Below are 25,461 nucleotides of genomic sequence, written 5' to 3'. Positions count from 1 at the left end.
ACATTTCGCTGACATACTGTACCATGACGTTTTTGATGACTAACTGTACCATGATATTGATGACATACCACAATAAATTCAATTCATTACATTTTGTTTTTTGACATTTTTTACGACATACTATAAGACAGGGGTCTTCAATGTTTTTCAGGCCAAGGACCCCCAAACTGATAGAGAGATGGAGCAGGGACCCCCGGCTATATATATTGTATAAAATTGTGTTTTATATTAAACTGGGCCTAGTGCCATGTATAAACATACCTCTTTATTGCGCATTCAATACTAAGCTATTGAAATAATACACAGGTTCATATATTCATGTTTCCATTTTAAACATGTGCAAGGTACAGTGAGCAGAGAGGCCGTGCCGCTGCCATTTATAAACAGACCTCGTCAGCTGATACCAATGCCAATATCAACATAGTCTGTCAATTGCATGATAATCATAACCCCCTGCAGTACCTACGCAGACCCCCTAGGGGTCACGGACCCCCTGTTGAAGACCTCTGTAATACGATGACATTTCGACATTTTTATGACTCTATATTTCTTTTTTTAAAGTGAATTACTGTAACATACAATTATGACAGAAGATTGTTTACATGTTGGAACATGTACATTTTATGATATAATTCAATGTCATTTGACTTTCTATGCTTTTACTTTATGTTCTTAACAATAGCATTCATATTTGTTATGGCCTACTACATTAATATATTTTAATTGTCTTTTATGGCATGCTATTCTATTATTCTTTTTATACAAATTGTAATGGCATACATACTATACCTTTTTTATAATGTAGTTTATGGCATGCATATACTATAAAATTGACCTGTTTTCATAGAATACTATGACATCTTATGATCTCTTTTCATCATATTAAAAAGGTTTTAATAAGCAACAGTAAATCATAGTGAAAAACACGAGTCCAAAAACTCTTTCAGATATGTGGAATTTTAATTTTTAGTACATTTTATATGAAAATAGTTTTGCAGACTTATACAACGGTCTTTGCTGTACAACGAACATGTAGATGAATGATACATTTCCTACTTAAAACATGGAAAATTCAAGCAGCTGAACACAGGAAGGAGCATGAAATGAAATGTATAGCGATATGTCAGTAAGGAGGCACACTTTCAGTTTTGTTAGCTGCACTTGCCCATACGGAGGAATGTAACTAATGTATAAAATGCATTAAATGTACGTTTAGTTATACTGAAACTGAATAACAATGTAAAAAAGCCAATTGTTCTAACAATACTGAGCCACCACATCTGTGTACGCCTTCATTTTAAACTCCAGGAGCAGGCAAGTTAACCAACAAACATGAGCACAACACTTGTAGGTATCGACATAATTAAGGGCTCATGAACCATAGCAGCAGCTACAAACAAATAACTTTGTTTCCAGAGGAAGCCTGATGCTTTGTGCTTTTCACCCTGTGAAGTTGATTGTTTGATAATCACACCTGGAGGAGGTTCATGAGGTTTATCAGATATAGTTGGAAGGGAAATAATGACAGAAGAATTAAGAGATTCATTTTTTTCTTTAAAACATTACAAGTATGTACAAAAATAGCAACTGCCACCACGTCAAAAAAATCAACAAACTCATGATGATGCTACATTTAAAAAAAATAAAAAATCCACAAATGTTCCTTTTGTAGAGGACATCTTAAAATCACCAACACAAAGAATAATAAAAGAGAACATAAAAGACAAAAGGTCATAAAACATGTATTTACAAACTGTGCTGTACTGGGTCTTGTTATGGTGTAAAAATGGCATGAATGTTGTCGTCACTCATTCATTCCCTAATATGTACCCACTATACAATCCATCGTTATTTTAGCATGATTGTACATAGTTTAAAAAGGTGTAGTAAGAAACAAAAGGCTTTGATATTATTACCTACACACGCTCACACGCCAACAAACTAAGAGAAGACTTTGTGGTACCATAAAAATTGTAATATTTCTAGCATTGCCTTAATTAAACAATAATATTTCAAATTCAGGATTAAAGGTGTATCACAAAATGAGTGTTTATGAACTCAGCTGAATGTAGAGTGGCTGTCATGGATCTTATTAGTGCCCGAAAGTTCAGTGATGCAACTCCATGCCCAAAGTTACACACAAACACACTCATTCACAAACAATTTAAGGAATTCTGCAAAAACAGATTTTTAGGGTTTTAGCCTACAAAAGACACTACTTCACTTAACATTTTCCAAAACTTATTTTCAATGTTGTGAATTTCAAGTGGCATTACATCTGTGGGTGATATTGTTAAAGAATTGAGTGTAAAAAAAAAAAGTAGTGGTTTTATTCTCATACACACCTGCCTAACAGGTGGGCATTAGATTATATACAGTTTATGTCTCAGATCTAATATCCCACATTTTTAAAAGTCTACTTTAGCAGGAAAAAGGACCTAAAAAGTAATTTTTGGTGGAATTCCTCTCCCACAGTGCTTTACTACAGGTCAGTTAAACACATTCCCTTTATAAACATTACTTACATACTTAAATACATAGCATCAACCGATTGTCTGTGTTCTGCTTATACCCCATATACACAAAAAAACTCACTTTACCTTCAATGCCTTCTCACTGATGAGCCTTTCAGACCCTCAGCTCCAAGTTTCCTGCCTCAGCTGCTGGATTAAAGTAAAAACCTGCAACACTGCGCTTCAAAACGCCTCGTTACTGTCAGGAGATTTCGACCTCCCTGCCACAGTGGGCCTCCACCAGCTCTGACGATGGCATTTTAGTCCTGTATGTCAAACTATGGTTGTCTTGTTGCTGTTTGTGTTCAGGGTTGGGATGGAAGATAGAAATCCATAAACTGTCAAGGAACAATTACCGCTATTTTTTTTTTTCTCCTCCATGTTTCCTTTTTCAATTAGAAAAGTACATTTTGTAGCATCATGTTCCCTCGTTGCACATTTGTTTCCTGTTCCAGCTTAAGAGGTTAAAGGTCAGGGAAGCGGCTAGGGTCTTCTTTATAGTCGTTGGGAATGGTAAAAATGGACTGATCAAACTCATCATAGCGAAACTCCTGAAACGTCACGGTGGCTGTGATCGTAGGAAAAACAGGGATGTCTGCAGGGAGACACGAGCAGAATTATGAATCACGTTTCATTTTGTTATACCCGCCTGTGATAGATTTCTGTCCATATTTTAAATATCAAATGAAAAAAAAGTCCCTTTCAATCTCCTATCTCTCTTACACAGCATGCTTTTTGGAATTGCATCTACTTACCCAGTTTGACAGGAAAGCCAGGAGGGAGCTTCATCTGAACAAACTCCCTGAGTTTATTAAAGTGCTTGAAGGGTGCAATCACCTCCAGAACATTCAACAACCTGACAAAACAAACACAATGGTTGTAGAGAAGACACTAACAATAATTAAAGTTATAGCTGAAATAAATACCACATAAGGGAAATTTGACTGGCTATAATTTACAGGTTCTTAGATAGCGGCATCATTTGTTAGATTTATTAGTTTGTCATAGTTTATTTCAATGTTCAATTCAACAGTATTCATTCAACCTCATTTGTTGCTTATATAAACGCAATTATATCAACCATTTGAAGCCCACAGGACAGAACTGCAACACATTGCTGATACATAAACAATCCGTAATAAGAAAAACAAAACAAAAACAGATATATAAAGAAAATATTTCCAATAAAATAGTTTTTGTGGTTTGCACATATCAGAGATTTCTCTTTTGATCACCACAGAAACCAAGATGGGGGAATTATGGCTGCCTGCTTTTTAATAACTGGATACAAAGTTAAAGAGAAGACTCACGATTCGATGCCCAGAGGGAAGTCTTGACTCATGGCTATCGTGGCTTTGAAGTTTTTCTTGCTCTCTTTGCAGACCAGCTCTCTTCCTAGATGGGGAGCTCTGAGCAGAGAGAGAAATGACAACCTGTCAGATTAGAATTTCATGATAAAGAGTTAACAGCTAGTTAATATGCAGAAATCTCCCACATGTATTTTTTGTCAATACTGAAAACGGATTTTATCTTGATTAATCTTAAATTGAATTACTGTAACATAATTTTTCCTTAATGGTCTGGTGTCCCCTGAAAAACCTACCTTCCATTGTCAGCAGAAATGTATTCTTCCCAGGAAACAGTGTTGGGTGAAGGGGCAGTTAAAGATTGCCTCCTCGCCGGCTGAAGAGCACAAAGAAAACAAACAACATGTTACGGGCAGATCTAAAGACTAAACTACTGCAGGGACAAACACAAAAGAACATAAAAACAGAGATTAAAATTCACACTGATGTCAGACCAAATATAATGATTACTGATTAAACTAAGAATATTCGAACATTAAGCTTGTCCACAGGTGGTTTTTATTTACAATGGGCTGTTAGTTAGTAAAACATGCAGCTGCCAATTTCTGCTTAGCAGCAACTTTGACAAAAGTCACACGAGGACCTCAGTTAAGAAAGTGAAATCTCTTAAATATTATTGTAACACTTTTTTCTTATCCATCAGTCCGTATCGATTTGTTCCCACAGAGCGACGCCATGCACAGCACAGGCCACTAGAGGGCCCCAGTGCATCACTAAACCTGTGACGCTGTTTGGCCTTTTCAGAGTAACTGAATTACTATAATTTAGAACACCACCGCTAAACATCTGATATCTGAGACGTGATACTATTTCACAGAGTGCAGTCTAATCTAGTTTCCTGCTCTTAAGCCTTTTTCTATTCACACGACAGGATTTGATTTCTACACATACAGCAGCTGTAAACTGTATGAAACAAAAGCAATGAAGACATCGTCTCAGGCTGCAGTTGGCTTCATTTACAGCCAAGATCAATATTTGCTGAGGTGGAAACTTTCCAAATAATTGATGCGTTTACTTTTTTGTTACAGTTTACTTTCTTTTTCTGTTTACTCTCTTTTTTTCTTAAGTGCACTAAGAAAACATCTAAAGCAAACACCCGACTTGGGGGACAAACAGAACATGTACGATACAAATAGTTAAACCGTTGCTGTAACAACAACATAAAAGTACTCATAGTATGATTATGATCAGAATCCAACATGGACAAATGTATAAGCCAAAGGATGCAGTGCACACTGTAGGATACTGAAAGATCATCAGCCAATCATAAATAAAAGCAGGGCCAGTTTGTTAAAAAAAAAAAAAATGTGATTGTTGTCCTTTCATTAATCATTCAAAATACTGTGCTCTGTGCTCTCATATCAAATAATCGAAGGAAAATGATTTCACCTCTGCCTTCTTGAATAAACTGTAAGAGTTTGGACGTTCTGCTCTTACTGACCCTGAATAGAACTTAGTTCCTGTTTCTCATAAAATGTACTTTCTGCTAAAATAAACTCATTGTTCTTGCCAATGTTCACACTGAACCACACCAGCTGACCCCTCTTTTGTGAGCAGTAAATAAGGCACTAGGGCAGAATAATGTGGATGATGAGACACCGACTGTGCCAAGAGTCAGCCGTGTGTAACATGAATACAAACGATATATCGATATCTTAGTTCACCTTCGTTCCCACCTACACTGCAATCATCACAGATGTTTTGCTGTTGTCACTGTGGGCTGCGGCCTTGCTAAGTGCTCGCTGTCACCCTGTGCGTATCAGCACTGGCGTGTTGTTGTGTCGAGGACAGAGAACACACAGATCTGCCGGTATGCCGGTCCCACCCTTCCATCATTCCATTGCACCGAGGGTTTAAGCCCTCATCCATTTGATCAATAGTGTGAAGCCCTATTTAAAAGCCCCCCCCCACGCTTCCCTGTGTCCACAGGCGCACATCTGACCCGCTCTCCTTCACTGCTGTAAACAAAGCTACGTCACCGCCTGCTGCTTTTCTTTCCCCCTGTCACAGACTTTCCATGTATCATTTTCCACTGAGGTGGAAGGAGAAACTATTCCTACATTGACACCAAGACCCACTAAACTACAGGCTTTTTCACTTTAAACATGAGTGGGCACTGATTTAAATGAGTGTAAACACACTGACAGGCAACAGAGGACACTGTGAAGAGACAAAGCCCAGCACAGAACAAGTGGGAGTCGACAAAAAACAACCAGTTAAAAGGCACCCATTGAGTGTTGAGAGGCTTTGACTTTGCGACTGGCTTTATGGTCAGTGTAAAAACAAGAGCTTGCTAAGCAAACTCTAGAATGTACTATAGTGAGGGGATGGTGGGTGGTAGAGTCATCCGTGTGAATGTGAAGGTGCAGCTTTGTAGCCACTAGGTGGCTGTGCTGGGACTCAAGTCCATGCATTGTGGATGAGGGGGGGGGGGGGGGGGGAGATGGGGGGGGGGGGGGGGGGACGACTGTCTCAGTGAGTGATCGAGGGCAGCTTTTCATTCTGTTTTCATGTCCAAAACAAATAAAACATCAAAGAAACAACATTACGACAGGAATGTTTCCATACACCATGCACAGTTTATTGACAGGTTCTGGCAGGATCTCCGTGATGTTTCTACAGGATTGATTTTTGCACAGACACAGTAGTGAGAACTGTGAGGTTTATTCTGTCTGAGACTCATGTCCTACCCCAAGGTTCCAGCGGGACAGGACAGTTTCGGGACTGGACTGGACGTTACGCTGCAGGTATAAGTAAACAGGGTGTTTATCGACAGAGCCACGCTCCACTTGGTTTACCTTGCAGTGAGTCAAAGTGAGACAAAGATTCTCAATGTCTGTGACTATCTGTCACAGTTTGGCCAATCGAAGGCAACAGAAAAAAAGTGCAAGTTTAACCAGGTCAGGCTGACTCTAGTTCGCCTAATCTTCTGAGGAAGCACAGATAAGAAAACAGCAAAGAGGCTTTTAGTTCCTCTGGTTCTACAGTTCCTGGAAAAGTTGAGTCAGTAAAGATTCCGTGCCTTTTTTTAAGAATGTCAAGGTGGATGTTAGTCATTGGATCCGGTGTAACATGTTATCAACATGCAGGTGTCAAGTAACAATCTATGATAAGTGTTTGCGATGTGATGCTTCATGGGGCCTTATAACCCCAATAATCAAATCATGGGTGACGATAGCGGGGGCATTGTGGTCTAAGGCTGTACATTTGAGCCTCTGGTAGAAGTCTCTCTGCTGAAATGAAGTAACCATCAGCCATATTAGAAGCCCCACTCACCTCAAAGTTCTGCTCTATGAGATTCCCTCCTTTGCTCAGGCTCTCCATGATGGCTTTGTTCCTCAAGATGTCCTCCTCGCTCAGATGTTCCCGTCTCTTCCTGGACTCGAGCACCAGGCCGTTCACAGAATAAAAGTCTGCCAGAAAGTTTCCCACGCGCTCCTGGGAGGTAGAGGAAACTGTTAGATAAGTCCCCCCGCTGACTCACCAATTTCCTTTTTAAACATGTCAAGAGGACAGAAAGCAATAGCCTCATAACTCATCCACCACCTTCGTGGCCCCTGCCCTGCCTGTGTTGTTGTTCAACTCTGAGCCTATCACCTGTGGTTCCTTCCTGGGGTTATCATTGATTTATTTACTGTCTTTGCTGCCTGGTATAGGAGATGTAGTGCAGGAAATATGATCAGGGAAGTGGACAGAGTCTACAGCAAAGAATAGCAGAACTGTGGTTCTGAAACAAGAGTCATATGCTGACAGAGGAATGCTTTTGGGGTGAGATATCAAAAAGGCGCAGAGAGACAACATTTACAGGTCAGGCAAATAACATATAATGGTGACCAAATTGTTTTACCTATAAAAGATGGAAAGAAAAAGAAAAAGGAGCAAAAGAAAACAGTCGGATTCTGTCCAGACATGTCAAACTATTGCTAATTTATCTGCTACATTTACTAAAAGTAAAAGTAAAAAGTGAGAGTACAGGGATCCGTATGTTTTTCTTTCCGTTGATTTTTTACAAGTCAGCACATCCAGAACACTGTCAGAGCACTTCCCAGAACAGACCTAATATTTTATGCCTTTTAGTTTGTCAATGTTTTTCAGGTCAAACATGTTGTTATGGGTTCAACAGTCTGGGTTCCTTTTGAGTTCACCAAGAATCATGTATTGCAACTGATGTTACACGTAATCTATAATACACATTCTGATATTTATCTGTGTAGTTTCCATCTCCTGCCTTATCCAGACAATTGATGAAATTGCCAACTTTCTGTCTGGGTCAAAGCTACAAACAATTCCCTAAATGACACATCCAGGTGAAACCCTGTGACCCACAGCTGGCTTTGGAAAAGCTGTGGTGGTGGGAGTAACATCACGATAAGAACAACCACAATATAACAACGGCCACCGACCGTCTTGTCCTCTCTGAACAGCCAGCCGGACTGCGCCCTGGAGAAGGTGATGGACTTGGTGGAGAGAGTTGCGGAGTACACGTCGCTGCTCATCAGTATGTCCACTTCCTCCTCTGTCTCCATCTCGGACTCCTGAAAGTACAGGACAGTGTCAGGAAACTAAAGAGGCATCCAACACAAGATATTTCAATAATTACTGGGCAGATTGCGCAAAGAACACTGTCAGAACACTGTCATGTGGGTTGTTATGAACACTTCAAACGTCAGAGGCTGCAAGAGAGTCTTTCAGTCTTGTATCAGCATGTGTCTCACACACACCTCGTGGTGTATCCGCTGGTAGACTTTCTGTTCGTTGTCCAGCACAACAAAAGACTCGGAGGGGATGGCGTTGCCATTGAAGATGAAACTGAGGTCCCCGCGTTGACACTTCATGTCCGTGAAGTCGATCAAGGTGGTATCCAATCTACACTCAACACACACACATATATTTACATACAGAGAGCAGGTTTAGTGTGGGAACTTTAGATACATGAAAGGAGAAGACAGACAAACAAGGAAACGAGAGGATGACAGCAAAAGAGCTGCACTGAGTTTCACTTTGGCCACCACTAACACGTCAGCAAACAGTGTCAAAACTGTACACGAAAAGAAAAAACTGATGGATGTCACACCTTTGCTCTGAGAGTTTAGAAACAATGTGTATGGTAATTATCGCCAATTTTTCCACTTTGTCAAAGTGAGTGGTCATGGAATTAGCCAGCAAAGAGAATAGCTGATCTGCTTTTGAAGACCAGACACAACGTGGTAGGTGCTATGGGTAGGTATACCCAAGCACTAGAATGTAAATGAACTTGCTGTGACAGTTTTTTTCTTTCAATCTCTCTCCCCCCCTTTCTCTCTCTCCCTGCAACTCCAGGATAATGAGAGGGCATTTTGAATACCAAATTAGACAGCCAGGAGCAGTTTCAGAGAACAATGACACGCTCCAGCTTGCAGATGCTCAAACACACTTTTATGTGCAGAGTTCATTCTTCAAATAGAAGTAGTTGATATGTTATGATACACAAATACAGAAGCATCTGCATGTGCTGAATAAAGGGCTGCCAGGGTTTGTCTACGATATGACTGAGTAATAAAACTGGAACCCGAGTGTTGCTGTGCTGAACCTCAGGGCTGTTGAACGCTGCCTGGTGTTAGATTTCTGCCCACAAGACCATAAAACACAACATGGTGGATTCCTGCTGTAGATTCATTGATGTGATTTTGTGTCAGCTTCAGACTGACACATTTTGGCTGGTGCCCTTTGTAAGCGAGCTCGGCAGCACATTACTGTAACTCTCCTTTCTATGAGGCCCCTGACATTAATTGAAAAAACACAGAAGTAAAAGATCAGTGGTCATAGGCATCACTGTCTAGTTTCCACATATACCCAATCTAGTTAACCAAATTAGGTTGAGGGGAGAAAACAGGGAGGTAGAGCGAAAGGAGAGAGGAGAAATAGGGGAGAGGTTGTTTTTAGCAGATGACAGATGAAGTAGTAAGACTCAAAAGTAATAGAGTGCCTTGATAAAAGGTTGTCTCAAAAATATACTGTTTAATATGATGTGGTTTCCATATGTTGAGTTCTCTTCGTTTGCCTTCAAACATCACACTTTTTAAACATACATACATACAATACATATATTGACGGGACTTGCCTGATGTTGAGGCCCTGCTTGTAGATCTTACATGCATCTGAAGGTAGGATTCTGGAGAGCAAAGGCACTGCAACATGACAAGAAACAGTGAGGACATGTAAAACAACATCTGAATTTAGAAAGCTCACTCAACAGCAAATACTATCATCATCCTGCTCAAGGCCTCAGTAGCATATATATGAAGTAACTGAAAGACAGACACTTTCCTCGCTGTTGTATCATTGTGTAAAATGCCAGAGGTATTTTAACAGTCCAAAATGATTCCGTGAAGGGAAAAACAAATCCCTGTGACGGTCTCAGATCTGTGACTGTTGGTTTTAAACCAGATGCTTCTCTAAGCACATAAATCTTAATCTCTCCAACCTACAAATAATTTACTTTCTACACAAATTCCATTACAAATACACTGTTATGCAACCAGTGTACATTGAGTTACCCTCGTGCATCCATTACATAACCGTGTCCACCTTGTCAATAATTCACACAGACACAGTGAGTACACAGAATTCAGTCCTGGCTCACAATCTGAGGCTAAGCAAAACGCTGCTACACCTGCTCCAGCAGATGCATTTAGTCACTCTGTATATTCCATCTGCTTTCTGTAACAGATTATCAGGTCAGTGTGTAAATTCAGTGCAGCTGGAGGCCCAATTCTGCTTCTGGTATAAGCACATAGTCCTGATATAACGACAAAAGGATGGATGTTAACATTAGAGGATGGTCTGTCAATTCATGGCCAGCAGGGGAAGTCATTTTCAGCTAATGTCCCTTATGGCAGAGATTAACACTCACTAACCAGACAGTTAGTCACATTTTCCTGTCATGACACATTCTTCCGAACGGTTAATTTCCAGAGTGGATAGCGTCTGTGAAACAATGATGTTTTCTGCGACTATTGTGAGACAGCAGAGGGTGTGGCTTGACTCACCCCAGCTTTGGAAGTCCCAGTGAAGCTCCAAGTAAAAGTCTCCGAGCTGGAAATGAAGACAAATACATCTCAAACACAAGCGAAACTACACGAGTGGAAAATATGGAAACACGGGGCCATTCGTATGCTATATATTTGTTAGAAGTTGGCATGCAACAAAAACGATGAAAAATTAGAAACTAGACCAATCGTACAAACAATTAACAAGACATGTTTGCAGAGTAGAAATCAAAATGGTGTATCAAAGACTTTCAGTTTACATGGACCTAAATATGAGGCTTTATGTCCATCCACAACAAATCACAAAATCACATCTAAAGCTAAAATCGCCAAATGATTATGGACTCCATAACTACATGTTAGGCAGCAACAACAAAACAGAAAGGCAGAAAAGCATACATATCTTTCTGTACATGATGAAATGTTTACAGTGTGTGTGTGTGTGTGTGTGTGTGTGTGTGAACATGTGACATCATACCAGACAGCCACAAAAACATTGGTGTTAAACACAATGTTTAACACCACGTCTTAGAGTCTGACTAGTCGATAACGTGCGTTTGTGTGTGGCTCCTGGCTTTGCTTTGTTGAGATGACGAGATGAAAAAGGACAACAAGAGGGGGAGCAGAATGAAAAGTAAAAAAGACCCGATGAGCAGAAACAAAGAAACAGCGTCCAGACATCAGGAGCAGAAAACTGAGTATGGACTTACTTCTTTCAGGGCTTTCAGCAGCTTGGGTCTCTTGTCCTCCACAGTCTCCCTGGACTGTTGCTTCAGCTTCCTCAACAGCGCTGTGACTGGAAGACAAAAAGAAAAAGAGAAGAACAGAAGCACGAGTGAGACAAAAAGCGTCAATAAAGAGGCATATTTTCACAGCGTAGAAAAAGAGCAATGGCTTAAGAGATTTTCCAGCACAGAAAATTGTAAAAGAAGTGTACTGGAGGAATGTTATTTGTTCCCACAACGGCTGACTGTGAATTCTTTCGAATAACCTTTTGCTTTCATGGAATTCGATCCCACCACTTAAATTGCTCCAAGAACATTTATTCACTATATTCAAAAACTAATTTTTCCACCATATTTCTCTTGTTTTGGCATCATTCTTTACATGGCATGCAAGACAGCTTCTGCTTAATCATGATTAGTTGACTGAGGAAAGAAAAGAGAAAGTAAATATAATGTTCATAACACCATTTTAAGGTGACAAAAATGAATGCTGCCTTAATGTAGCACTGTTCAGGAAAGTAAAGGCTTACGTTTATGCCTGCGTGAATCTACTGTGAGTCACCAGCATCATCTTAGGAATTGTCTTGCTATGCATACCCAGTCAGCAATGTGACATGCTAAAGGCAAATATCAGCAGTTTACAGTAACGACGGCTTTTAGCTTAGAGATCCGCTGACTTTCCGGGGCCAGATGGGACACTCCCAGCAGCATCGGGCCAATCCCTCTACACTGCCTGCAGGGATCAAAGCGTTTCCAGGAAGGGCAATAAAGGGCAACAAAGGGCAAAGGCAACATGCCTGGCAGGTATGGAGCTCCCTATAAATGAGCTGCACATTTAACCACCATGACAACCCGGGGTAGAGACACACTCACATTAACAAGCATTCACAGATCTTCAGCCCTCTGGCTGCAGAGGCTTTAGAGGATTAAGAGAAACACAGACACACCCAACCAGCAAACATAAACGTTATTTACTGTTCACAACGGGAATGGGAGCACATAATTGTGGCACTTTAATGAAGCACGACATTGACGACATGACTGTGCCACTTGTAAAAACTAATGGAAAGAGTAATAAAAAAAACAGAAATTGTTTGGCTTGTGACACCCAGACTGCCCTACATTTTAATAAGACTAAAAGCAATAAAGGACATATGGCATTAACATCAGCCTAAGTAACTCCTGTGCTCCACGTCCTCCAAGTCAATACACTAACATGTCCTACATATTGTCTTATTGATAATCCCAACATGGCAGTGCGGAGGGCTCGATGGTCAAACGAGAGCGCAGGGCAGGCATGCAATACACACACATACACACTAATACACATGATGACACACGTGCCAATTGACACAGACACGAGTAAAGGACGAGGTGTCTTTGAGGTCCGGCTGCCTAATGAGTGTGGACAAGCTCTGGATGGGGCTCCTCCTGATCCTCGTTGCCTCTCAGCGGGACAAGCAAAAAAAGTAGATTCTCACCATCTGCTCACAGACCACCCGGCCAACAGAGGACGACAAACCAATGTCGACCTCTTTAACACTGAACCAAACTGACTCTCCACACTGGAGTTAATTCACTGAGACACTAATTAGGGCTCTTTACTGGCGTTAATTAGACGAGTGATCTCAATAATTTCACCTCCACACATTAATGAAAAGAGACAGAGTCAGGACTATCTGCTGTAAGTCGCTTTGGATAAAAGCGTCTGCTAAATGACTGTAATGTAATGTAGGCAGCAAACAGTCCAATCTGAATTAAGTTAAAAATAACTACCGGTACACGTACTGAAGCATTGTCAATCAATTTTTACAAGAAATCTAAAAAGACTGAAAAAGGGCCATATTAACTGGAGATAACACACAGGAGGGGGAGCTCTTAATGTTTGATTAAATTCATAAGCTGCTTTATTAGGGAAGGAAAAATAATTTACTTCGGCTTCAGCCTGGTCGATATTTAATTGACAAACTGACTTTATGGAGAACCAGACCTCTATAACTACATTAAATGATGCAACCAGTTTTCAGGACATACGCCTTACTGTAAATCAGACAAACAAAGCTCTTAGGTCTCCACTTCCCTCACAGACTCAGCTCTTACTGATAACTGCTAGGTGGAGCTCTGCTGGCGAGTAAGCCAGTGAGAGACTCAACATTTATTGCGCTTTACAACAGTCAGTTTCCTACAGCACCTTTCTCCTTTAATGCAATCGTGGCAACCAGGTGAAATTCTGTATGTGGAAGGCCCAGTATGATTGTTTAACAGTGTTCAGGCTCAGCCCTTTGTCACAACAGAGGCCCTGCCCTGTGGTTTGGACCGACATTAAAGAACACAAAGAGTTAAAGAGGGTTAAACAACAACAACAGTCCTCAGTGGCAGATTATTTTGCTTCAGATAATCAGCAGACTGACCTCGTGTACCTGTCTGCTAGCAGGTGCCTATCTACTTATCTCCGACATCGCTCTGGCCTACAAACTCCTCTACCTGGGCCCCTTCCAGGAAAAGCAGGTACAGTCCTGGTGAAATTCCTCTTTCCCTGAACGCCATTCCATAGAGGTCTTCAAATCCCTCCTACTTTGGTCCCTCGCATGGTGCACATTTGTCTAGTACCAAAGTTGCTGTGACAATGAAAACAATAACTTCTACCAATTTTAAAAGACAGCGTTTGTTGGGCATTCAGACCGAAGTCTGCCCTGCGTATAAACAATTCAGGGGGCTGCGTTTGGGCAAGGAGGGGCTTTTTTCATGACCTCGTAGTTTCAATCCCTTATTTAGTTCACATTTGCTGACGAAGAACGTATGATGTGTTTGGCAGACTTAAAAAAGCTGATAAGTGTACTTTGAGTTGAGATTATTTTGTCACACATACTGATCCCACAGTAAACAATGTACTTTCATGCCTCTTACTTGAAAGAAAAACCTTATATATTCTTGATGCAACACTTTGTTGCACTAGTTTTTAGTTATGAAGTGCTGTGCATTACTTTTATAGTACAACCACTTTCCCTCAACCTGCCTCATCTTCTACATAACTTCAGTCAAGAGATTTTCTGTTTTTCCCAGAATGTCTTTTGACAATATTCAGACACCAGAAGCAAACATGCTGTATTCAGCGTGCACGAGCAATGGTGACTGTAGCAACCGCAAGTTAAACACAATATGTCATGTAGCGGCATGGCACGGTGGTCTGTACATGCTAGACGAGGTGAGGACGCGTCAATGGTAAAGTAAAATAGTGCTACAGAGTTCATTACAGACTTCAGTCAATAGAGACACTTGTAAACCTGTTAAGGTACGGTAAGTGGCATTAGAGAGTTAGAGGATGCAGTCAAAGGAGACACTTTAGTCTGCTCAATGGTGGTGCCAAGTGGCAGCGCTAATAAGCCCCAACTATTTCATTCTGGTGGATTTCTACTTGAAAGTCTTTTTGAGAAACTTCAACTGCATTCTGCCTTCGAGCTTTATCATAGTCGTATTGCTTATGCAAAATGTTTTGACACTAGGCGAGTAGCGTTCTGGTTTCCGTTGCCCTTTGCCAACTCAGTCTGGCGGTAGTTTTGGAGCAGTAGTATTGTTCAGTTCAGTTTGAGACATTCTTATTCTGATCCTCACCACTGCTACAGAGCTCCACCACACAGAACAAAACCTCAGGCCTTCCTGTTACCATGAGAAGAGTATCAAGAGCTTTAAATAGATAGTGGACTAAATGCACCTATCACATAAAAGTAGGGTTTGAGATATAGAAAAACGATATAGTCTTAAAGGTGTATTACAGAAAAGGGGATAACTGCTAGACTGATGAGGTGTGCTTCCAAAGCAGCACATTTTAGGAAATGCGCTTGCAGAAGTTAAATATTCAATATGTTAAAAATGTAATTCTCATCCAACACCTATAAAAACAAACTTGATTGGTTTCACATTCATGTTTTTTTAGAGGCTGACATGGATACGTCAAATTAAAATGAGTCTTTTAAAACATTCAAAGCGTTTTTAAATCAAAGTTTGAGCAACTATGAACTGTGGGCGAAAACATGGGCGAGACGGGAGCTTGTGCATAATCGTCCTATGAGGGGAGAGAGAAACATCTAATGAATTGCCTTTCATCGAAGCACAAAAGCCAGAGGGCCTTGAGGAATGTTCCCTCTCTCTCTCTCTCTCTCTGAGGGACAAAGTAGGCAGACCAGCGTCATGGCCTCTCTTGGAGCCGGTGCCGTGGACTGTTGATCGGATCTATTCTCACCCCCGTAACTATTTGGTTTTCACACTGGAAAACCCAAACTGAAACCTTATTGAAGCCACATCGATGTCAGTAAATATGCCTACTGACCAACATCAACTCAGTGTGTAGCAGCGGCGGTGGGGTTTCAGTGTATTGCCGAGCAGTGCCTCTCAGTCAGTCGGATACTTACTCATTTGTCGATCTCCGTAGCTGATGGCCTCAGCAAGGGGACTCCATCCCTGAGCGTTCTTCACCTTCACTGGTGCATTGTGGGCCAGCAGCAGGTGGGCACACTCTATAAGAGAGGGAAGGGAAGACAGTCAGATAGGTAAATAATTACTTGAATCATAACAACTCTCTTTAAATGAGAAGTTCTAGTAATGGTGTCACGATTAAGACAAACTAAAACATATACAGTATGCAAATAAAAGACCAGCTGCAAAAAACAACTCCAGGGAGGAAAGAGAGAAATCTCTAAATGAATATGTGCCTCACAAGCATGAGTCTGTAGGTGCTCCCATAACAAAAGTCTGTTTTTTTTTTTATTTTTTATTAAATCCCTGGAATATAACAGCAGTCAGCGTATGTGTGTGTATTGAAAATATAATCTGCAAATCTGTAAAAGGTGGTTCTGCAACAAGCAGGTAAGCAGTGAAGCAACATCGAAAGTTGCTTTTTTCTCCGACCACCTATTAAAACCCTGTTTGCAGCTTTCTGATTAACAGGAAGCACTGGAGACATGTTTAATTTAGGTAATAAAGAGAGAGGCGAAAAAAGTATGAACAAATTCCTCCGAAGTGATCGTTGCATCAAGCATCAAACGGTGTCTCAGAGACAACTCACGGGTAACAGGAAATTGTTTTTTTGTTATTTTTAAACTAGAGAGGCAAAAATACACACGGCACAGAAAAGGTGGTGTGGTATTAAGCAATAAGGACCTTTATTAAAGGCCAAACACCAATGGGTGAACAAGCTTTAATGACTTTCTGGTGTCCTGCTGATGCTACGCATCCACAGCGCATGAATACAAAATGTCAAGACAAAAAAAAAAAAAGGAAAATTATGTCCGTTTGTCTTCAAATGTGCACAGGACATGAATATTTAAAAACAGAAGAATCGACTATATCCTCAAACTAATTCAAGTTGAGACTGACCCATCGTCCCACGAGCTGCCTTTTCTCATCACCTTCAATGTTGCTATGGTGACATACACATTTAATTCATAATCAAGGCCCAAGAAACTCATTTTTAACTCCATGCCAACACTGCACCCAGCTCTAATTTTGTGTCCAGCTCATATTCACAAGACGAACCAACCAAAAAGGAAGACGAAGACGCTTCTACTGGCTTGTGGTGTATCTGATCCCTTTGCAGTATATTTTAGATACAAATGTTGTCTGACTGCTAGAAAATGTGTGATACAAGCTGAAGCTGTTTCCTGTAGAATCACATCAATGATAAAAAAAATAAAAATAATCCTGGTTTTATAGAAGAGCAAAATTGTGTGTAGGATTGAGATGTCAGCTGACCGATTAACCAAAGAGCCATATGGGACCAACAGTTACACAAGACTCAGCATCCGACTTTTGAATCCATACTGCTAAAACATGTGGAAAGATTCTCAGGAATTAAATGTCAAACATCCCCTGGTACTGCGGAGAGTAACCCTCAGAGCTGTGCTTGAAATTCCAACAGTGGGAAATCAGCCAAAGGGCCTCATCCCTCTTTCAATGGCAAGATCAGCAGTAAGTGCGGCGCAAAATCCCTTCAGTCTCTGGGCAGCCTGTCACCAAAACTACAGCGAGCCAAAAATGAAGCCTGTTGTTCCGGCTCAGCTGTCAGTTTTATCGTGACATCATTCATTATATTGTTGGCGTCTGTTCGACTCTGTCTCGGTGCTGGCCAGGAGCCGTCACAGTCACCGGCATGTGGACACAGGCAAACCACTCGAATGCAAAGCAGAGGCAAACTGCTAACTGTCCGCTGCTGAGTGGATATGATGGGCTCTCAGTTGATGGGGCGGGATTATTATAGCTGTTTGACCGGCGATTGTTTACGCTGACAAAAACCACATAGAAGCTCTCAATACAAGCCTTCTTTCACTGCGAACCTTTGAGCCAACCCCATTAGTCTTGTATACAAATTCAAACTGGTTACTTCCCTCATGTTCAGACTTGTTTCTCTGCTTAACATTAGTATGGAAGCTATTAAAAAAAACCTGCCTCAAGTGGTGTACTCACAGAGCCAAGCTGGTGCCTAGAACTAGAAATAATAAATTCTGCCTTTTTAAAAAGAGAACGTAACGCACACAGGAGCAACATTGTCACATAGTCTTAAATAGCACATCACCCCCTCTGATCTACATACTCAATGTTTTATTAATGACAAAGAGGCCAGGGTCTCATGCATTCTTTATGAAAGAGAGGAATACATTTTGAAACTCTTCCTAATTAAAGATATTACAACAAAGAGGAATGTGGCTATCCCAGGAGTGTAGTTGCAGAAAAATAAAAACATGTGTTGTGACAGCAACCTAAAGCACTTATCGGTCATCCATATTCTTTACAGAAGCGATTATCAGCAACACAATTGCTCTATCTACAACTTGCTTCAATGTGGAAGCAAGGCAAAGAAATCTAAATGAACAAAGTCACACCAATGGGAAGTCATTGAGTTCACACCAGGGGAGCAGCTGAGGTTCAACGGCTTGGCTCATGACTAGTCTGAATTAGTTTTTTTTATAAAATTGCTGCCCAACCCTGTTCCACGCAATCTGCATATTAAAGCTCTGACTATTGTCCAAGGCTCAGCACTTCAGAAAGACGGAATAACATCGGCCATACTGCACGCTGTAATTAAATAAAGATGCTGCGTTGGCACCAGAAAGGGTGGATGTAACTGTAAAGTGCCTCGCAAAGCGCTTTACATCAGCAAACATAAAAACAAACCTCTATTTTTATGCATTTGTCTGAGCCTGGGGATGGAGCAGCTGATTACAGAGGTTGATGTTGAAGGAAATACAGGTGGCCATGTGCATGAGCATTTGCTTTCTGATGTAAGCCCTATGTATTCCCTCTGGCCTTTGACCTATATATCACCACTGCTAAAACCAATGATCGTGTAATAATCATGATTACGTTAAGCGTACATTATATAACCATGAAGACAACAGCCAGGCCATGTGTCTGTAATGTACTCATCAATCAAACAGATGCAGGTGATATATTTGAATCAAATCGAAAGGATATGACTGGATAGCGGATACATTGACAATTAGCCTTCAACTCTAAAACAGTGATCTGCTGTCTGCTTCGATCCGTTACGCAGTCGTGAAAGTATTGAAAGGAAGTCTCCCTGTGGGTTTCTGGGTTAATTGCATGTGCAGCAGCTGTGTGGAGGTCCTGCTCAAGACACATACGGTACAACTCTAACAGAGGAATGAGGGCGGCAGAGCAGGTTGGAGAAATAAAGTGCTAATCTATTGCTTCACTACGTGCAGTGGCTACAGATGGGGCACTTGACAAAAGGCTCTGTGGGCTGTTTAAACCCCCACCATCACCACCCATTCTGATCCAGGCTGAGTACATCTATAAAACGGCGTTGTCGCTCACTTCCTCACAATCGATCACACACACTCGGTGACCGAATCAAACAGCAGTTGAAGAATCACATTGTTGTAGTCTCTGAGGCAAAACTGGTGCTCATTAATGTTTCTTAGTTTGTTTTGCAGATTATCCCAAACCAATGTTATGCTTAATGTACATAATGAGACTCTAATCTCCTCTCCTGATCTCCGCCAGAGTGGCTCCAAACACTCTCTATGTTGTTATATCTGAAACCAGTTTAAAATATCTAGTGTGGCCAAGGGAACAGATATCACAACCCCTGGACAAAAGAAAAACATGTTCTGTCCGTTGAGGGGACATGACAGGAAACAGGCTTCAGGAAAAACACGTGTGTATCCAATACCTCTAACCACGGTGTCAAAACAAAACTGGGTGGGAAGTACAGTAATAAGTGTACTGCAAGCTTTAATTTCAGTTTAGGACAAAAATAATGAGTTAGAAAGTGACCTGAAGAGTTTTCATTGAATAGAAAAATCCATTGTTGTTCATTCATTCATCATCATTCATTCATTCATCATCGATTCTGGTGTTGTATTAATATTACTTATTTTTGTCTACTTGACATGTCGTCTTCTACTTCAGTTAACGATTAGACAGATCACATGATTGACAGAAAATTTAACAGCAACTATTTTGATAATTGAATTTTAAACCATAAATCTGTGGTCACAGCTTCTCCAGTATGAAAATGTACTGCTTCATATCACTTTAAGCTGTATGTATAGTGTTGTAGTGTTGGTCAGACAAAACAAAGCTATTAAAGATGTCAGCTTGGGCTATGAGAAACACATCACTGCCATTACTAGTCTGGTAAATAATAAACACATGCCGACACAAAGAGAGCCTTTTCCTCTCCATCCCAACCGGCGAGCCACACCCAGACTATGACCTCATGCTGGAGCCTTCAGCCCGTCTGGTCTGAGCGTCCCTGGAGGACTAGCTAGCAGCTCAGGCAGATAAGCAACCTCATTAGCACAATAGATTCCATAGTGTCCCATCCGCCACTACACTTCGGCAGTCCACTGTGTGGATTACCGCAGTGTCAGGGCCTTCACTTCGTCGACAGGAATTGAACTTGAATGTGAAATCAATTGCTCCAATGACAGACACTAAACGAATGGGAATGTGCAGAACAAGTAACCCTTTGCTCGAATTGTTCACTGGGAACCTGCTGCAGGAGATTAATTTTTCAATAGCATGTTCTGAAGTCTCCTTGCATTGCATTAATATTTCATGCACACGCTTTCAGTCCAACCTGTGCATTTCAGCTAAGAACAAAATCATGTAAAGACTTCTACAAAGCCTCGAATCATCATGAAATATTCGTCTTATACTCCCAACTGATTGCTATCCTACAGTGCGTTACATAGATACTCAACTAGTTACACTTTTTGATTTCCTGCTGGGACAACACACATAGCTGTACCATTTGTGTGAAACATCATTTGTGAGACCTTTATCACAACTGATTCAAACTAATAACTCGGTAAAATGACATCTCTCATCTCAACTAATAAACCCTTTCGCCAGGCAGCAAACTAAAGTGTTTGAGTCAGTGGTGGAGCATCAATCAGAACAAAAGACTTCAGCCACTGAGAGGATTCTATTTCTTGCAGTATCATCATTTTCCAATCCACACTGATTAAATATGTTCTTTCTCTTTAATGTATCAAATAGAAGACAAGGCCATAAGAAAAGAGAGAAAATTGTTTTCTACAGTAATTCTGTTTTTGACCAGGCAATAATTCACAAATTGGGATGGCATTTGTGTGGTGGTGATCTGTGACAAATGTCTGGTGGTGCTTAGCCAGACAAATGCACACATTCAGACCAGCAGAGAGATTAAGTTAGAAAGCAGCAGAGAGACAAATATAAACCACACAGAGGTGCATCTTTAAACATTACTCACCTTTGTTCCCCATCATGACGGCGAGATGCAATGGTGTGTTTCCTGAAGAGGAGACAAAAAAAAACTGATTCTGTTGGCTGCTTTTGATAATCACAATAAGAAACAACAGTCTGTGATAAGCACTGCGCCTATATGCCTGGTGAGAGTCCAAATGATATGGTAAGTATATGACTATTGAGTGTTCTCCTACCATGACAAGCAATATTATATAATGTATTAACCTACCGCGCCCCCGAAAATAAGCTGGATATTAATTCCGGGTAATGCTACAATACAGGAGTTTGAGTTTGTCACACCACAGAAAAACGTGTTGTTAACCACCCTGCCAAATTAGAATGAATAATAAAAAATAAAAAATAAATCAGCAAGTGTATAAAAATATAGGCTAAAGGCTCTAAAACTATGCCCAATCGTGGAGGAGGGTTGATTACATGTACAGTCACAGTGTACGACATGTTGGCCATCTCACTGCTGCAGAGTGTTAAAGCACATGCTCTATGGGCTGAGACTTAAGCCGGCCAGAACCCCTGATGCCATGTGCTCTAGTTTTTATACAGTGTTAGGGGAGGGTTTATGCTAAGGATGGCTCCTGGGCTTCATTGAGCCATTTTTTTCCAGGCCTGCCCAAATCCTTAACACAAGTCAGGTGTGGAGAAGCACAGGTCTTCTTTACCTAGGATGTGAAATGTGCCTCATAAGCATAAGAGAACCACTCAAGGGGAAGCCAAACTGTCCGGTCAGCTCCTTCAGGCTTCTTTTCCATGGAGAGAACGTGGTGGGCAAGCATCCAGAGTAAAGAGGGTCGGCCTAGTAGAAGCCCTGATGTACGTGAAAATCAAAGCTGGGAATCAGCTAGCAGTCCCACTCCATGTTGTGATAAACAGAGATGCCAGGATTTCAATGGAGGTGAACGGAATTGTATCTGTATTAGCAACGTGGCTTTCCAAAATCATTATACCGGTTGCTCTAGTTATTCCAGATCTTGGTGCCAACCGCTTTCATTGCCAGTATTTCACCTGCAAAAAGTATGAAAAACGTAGTGCAGAATGTTTAGTGTAGTGTTTAATCTATTACACAAGGCATCAATTTTGAATGTAAAATTATTGTTTTAACGCATTCATCGAGCAAAACTGTCAAAAATGAATGGTTCCAGCTTCTCAGATGTGACAATGTTCTGCTTAAAAACACAATTTATTATAATATTATTTTAAATTTTGCAGACACAGATTAATCAAAAATGTGTCTGATTAACTGTGTGTGTATGTTGGGATAGTACAACGGTTAATAAAGCTCTATTTCTTCATTCGTGTAAACATACCGATGACATTATGTGACAGTCGGGCTTCATCCTGTTTCCAGTGGAGGATCAACTAATGTGTGCGTAAACACACAAACCCACTGAACCATACCAAAGAAGACGGCAAAACCTTTTAACAATATAGGCTCAAGTTCCAAAACAACACCAGAGGCAAATGCCCCGTCTGACAACCTTGTTGCTTTACAACATCAGAGCTGGGATTTGAAGACAGACCACATTCCAGCACTGACACTGAGCACAACTAATAGGCCATCTTTTGCCTCGGCACGTGAACCGGAACAACACAATCATGTCCTTTTATGTCAGTGCAGGAAGGGATTTCTGTGGAAATTGTGGTGTTATCCCAGCAGACTTTGCCCTGCAGAAGAGGAGCCATCAGTCTGGGAAAGGTCTTGCGAATGATCCCTAAATACATACACAATGGCTGTGGAGCAACTTCTAATGAGCGTTTATCAAAGATGGCTTATCTTAGAGGGGTTTTGTGACTAGCTCTGGTTAATTAGGAATTGCAGTGCTCTAGGTGAGAGGAGGCATTGAAGCAAAACACTCCTTCTTACATGCTTGACTTGAGGGCACTGGATCTGAAGAAACTAGGGTGGTCAAACATATTCCTCATGTTGGCCTTGGTAGGGAGAAGCCTCGCCTACTCTCTGCTAGGGACTGGTGGCCTATTAGCTCACTAAAACAGAGCCTTTGCTGGACCTTAAGACTCACCGTGGACATCTTTCTGGGCGATGTTCTGCGTCCGTATGAGTGAGGACAGGCGTCGGACATCTCCTTTGAACACGCACTCGTGCACCGGGAAGTCCTGCCCGGTTCGGATAATGGGGTTTTTGTTGTTGTCATCGATAACATCCGACGTTGACAAAGTGTTGGCGTTAGCGTTAATCTGTGACTGTTGCTGCTGCTGCTGAGCGGATGAAGACTTGACTAACTTGTGATTGCTGAAGATTTTACTCGCTCTGCTCTTGCTGTTCGTCTTGGAGGCGGTGAACGTCCCGGTTGCAGCCTCCTCGTCCGGCTCCAGTAAATCTTCGTCCTTGCTCGGCCTGTGGTCCTTGCGCAGGGAGCGGATCTTCTCTCCGGTCATTTTCTAAACAGTTATGGCAGCAGAGGGTGTCGTCGCTGACGATGACCCTCCCGGGCGAACTGATGCGATTCGCCAGGTGGAAGTCCTCGCGTAAACGCACCGTAAACTGCACAACATGAAAACACACTTAATCCTCAACCGGACAGGCAAACCCGACCGCGTGTTCAGAGACGAACGAGCAGCGACTTCCTATAACTGGGTTACTATGAAAACAAACACTTCACTGGCCTCCTAGTTCTTTCAAACTGCCGTTGGTTGCTGCCCAACATAAGCGGCTCCTATTAACTAGTACGGAGGATTCGGCTGCTGTCTTCCGCCTCGTAGTATCGCGAGAGTTCAGTAAAGGTCACTAACGGCCTCTAGCCAATAGATATTCCTTTCATACATTTGTTTCTGTAAAGCAACAACGTACTGTAATACATTTGAGGTCGGATACTTCGATATTTTACAGCTATAGCAAGTACAGTTGGTTTTCTGGTCATGATTTTAAATAATATTTCCTCCCAATATGCTATGTTTGTTGTTTATTATGTCATCTCGGTAAAGGAACTTGCACCAATATTAGAATACAAATAAAAACAAAATATTTCCCTATATTCTTTACTATATAAAGAAACTTGCACCGATATTAGAATACAAATAAAAACAAAATATTTCCCTATATTTCCTGAAGGAAATTGTAAAGAATGTAGGGAAATATTTGTGTATTCTAATATTAGCGCAAGTTGTGTGTGTGTAAAGTTAGTATTTCTGTACTCAAACTGTTGTATTGGTACTGTATGTTTCTTTACTTCAGATAAACCCCACATTTCCAACTTTCACAATCTTCATGTGGTTCCCAGAGCTAAACAAAGTTGTTCCTCTTGCCCGTAGCAATGTAAGTTAGTCTGTCCAGGCCCATACAATCCAAAAAGCTCCTTTATATTCTCAATGATGGAGCATCCATACTCTTACAACATAGTGAAATGCTAGCTCTCCTGGCTTGAGGAAGATAGAGTCCATAAGTTTAGTCTGTTTCAATCTTTAAATATGTATTCCAAGCACACAGAGTTTGACACTTTAGTATTAAACATCTCTGACAAAAATTGTATAACAACCTTCAAGAAGCTTTGAATCTTTGGACAGTCCCATAGAAAGTGAAAAAGAGTACCTTTCTCATTACGACATTTAGTACAAACATTTTGAATGCCGGACATTTACATGTAATAATGTATCTTTACATTAAAAAAGGATCTGGATATTTCTTCCCCCACTGCCTGTTTATACACAGCCTATGGGTTGGCAATGGTGGAAGAAGTATTACTACAGTAAAAGTACATAAACATTATCAATAAAACATACTTAAAACATTAAGTACTCTAAGTACCTTTGTTAATGTGTATTATACATCACATTATTGAATTGTCAATACAACTTATACGTCAATGCATTAGTGGCATTTCAGTGCTGTCGGTAGGAGTGCATCTTACTTTAATTCAACTCAATTCAATTTATTTAGTATAGCCCAAAATCACAAATCACAAATTTGCCTCAGAGGGCTTTACTGTCTGTACACATACGACATCCTCTGTCCCGGGACCCGCACATCGGTACAGGAAAAACTCCCCCAAAGTTTAACTATTTTATATCCTGGAGTTAGAGTTTGTATTCTAATCATTCACTTACA

The 25,461-nt window shown here is 40.9% G+C and overlaps 1 protein-coding gene across 2 annotated transcripts; it reads right to left on the bottom strand.

The window, feature by feature from the left end:
- Window positions 1-938: 938 nt before the first annotated feature.
- LOC142946642 (ankyrin repeat domain-containing protein 13C) lies at window positions 939-24,122 on the bottom strand. Of its 2 annotated transcripts, XM_076088080.1 has the most exons (14): window positions 23,420-24,122; window positions 21,388-21,429; window positions 16,043-16,147; window positions 11,619-11,704; window positions 10,909-10,954; window positions 9,981-10,047; window positions 8,602-8,746; window positions 8,284-8,415; window positions 7,157-7,318; window positions 6,571-6,621; window positions 4,117-4,196; window positions 3,824-3,922; window positions 3,269-3,369; window positions 939-3,108 (listed from the first exon to the last, which is right to left on the bottom strand). In XM_076088080.1, the coding sequence occupies exons 1-14, from the start codon at window positions 23,793-23,795 to the stop codon at window positions 2,978-2,980; spliced, it is 1,623 nt and encodes a 540-aa protein (XP_075944195.1). In that variant the 5' UTR covers window positions 23,796-24,122; the 3' UTR covers window positions 939-2,977. The 2 variants fall into 2 exon arrangements, with proteins under 2 accessions (XP_075944195.1, XP_075944196.1); XM_076088081.1 differs by lacking the exon at window positions 6,571-6,621 and having other exon boundaries at window positions 23,420-24,121.
- Between the last annotated feature and the right edge of the window lie 1,339 nt (window positions 24,123-25,461).

Source organism: Anarhichas minor, unplaced genomic scaffold (genome assembly GCF_050575085.1).
Source record: "Anarhichas minor isolate MPS153535 unplaced genomic scaffold, ASM5057508v1 ptg000010l, whole genome shotgun sequence".
In the NCBI taxonomy this organism is placed as follows: Eukaryota; Metazoa; Chordata; class Actinopteri; order Perciformes; family Anarhichadidae; genus Anarhichas; species Anarhichas minor.
The sequence above is the reverse complement of the archived record's forward strand: the minus strand, read 5'-3'. Positions and strand labels throughout refer to the sequence as shown.

What these genes read in the sequence shown, in the direction of transcription:
- LOC142946642 (XM_076088080.1), bottom strand. Translation starts at nt 23,795, where the DNA reads ATGACCGGAGAGAAGATCCGCTCCCTGCGCAAGGACCACAGGCCGAGC. An exon ending in CGTCATGATGGGGAACAAAG is followed by an intron (nt 16,148 to 21,387) that starts GTGAGTAATGTT and finishes CCTCTCTTATAG; the next exon opens with AGTGTGCCCACCTGCTGCTG. An exon ending in ATTTCTGCTGACAATGGAAG is followed by an intron (nt 3,923 to 4,116) that starts GTAGGTTTTTCA and finishes CTCTCTGCTCAG; the next exon opens with AGCTCCCCATCTAGGAAGAG.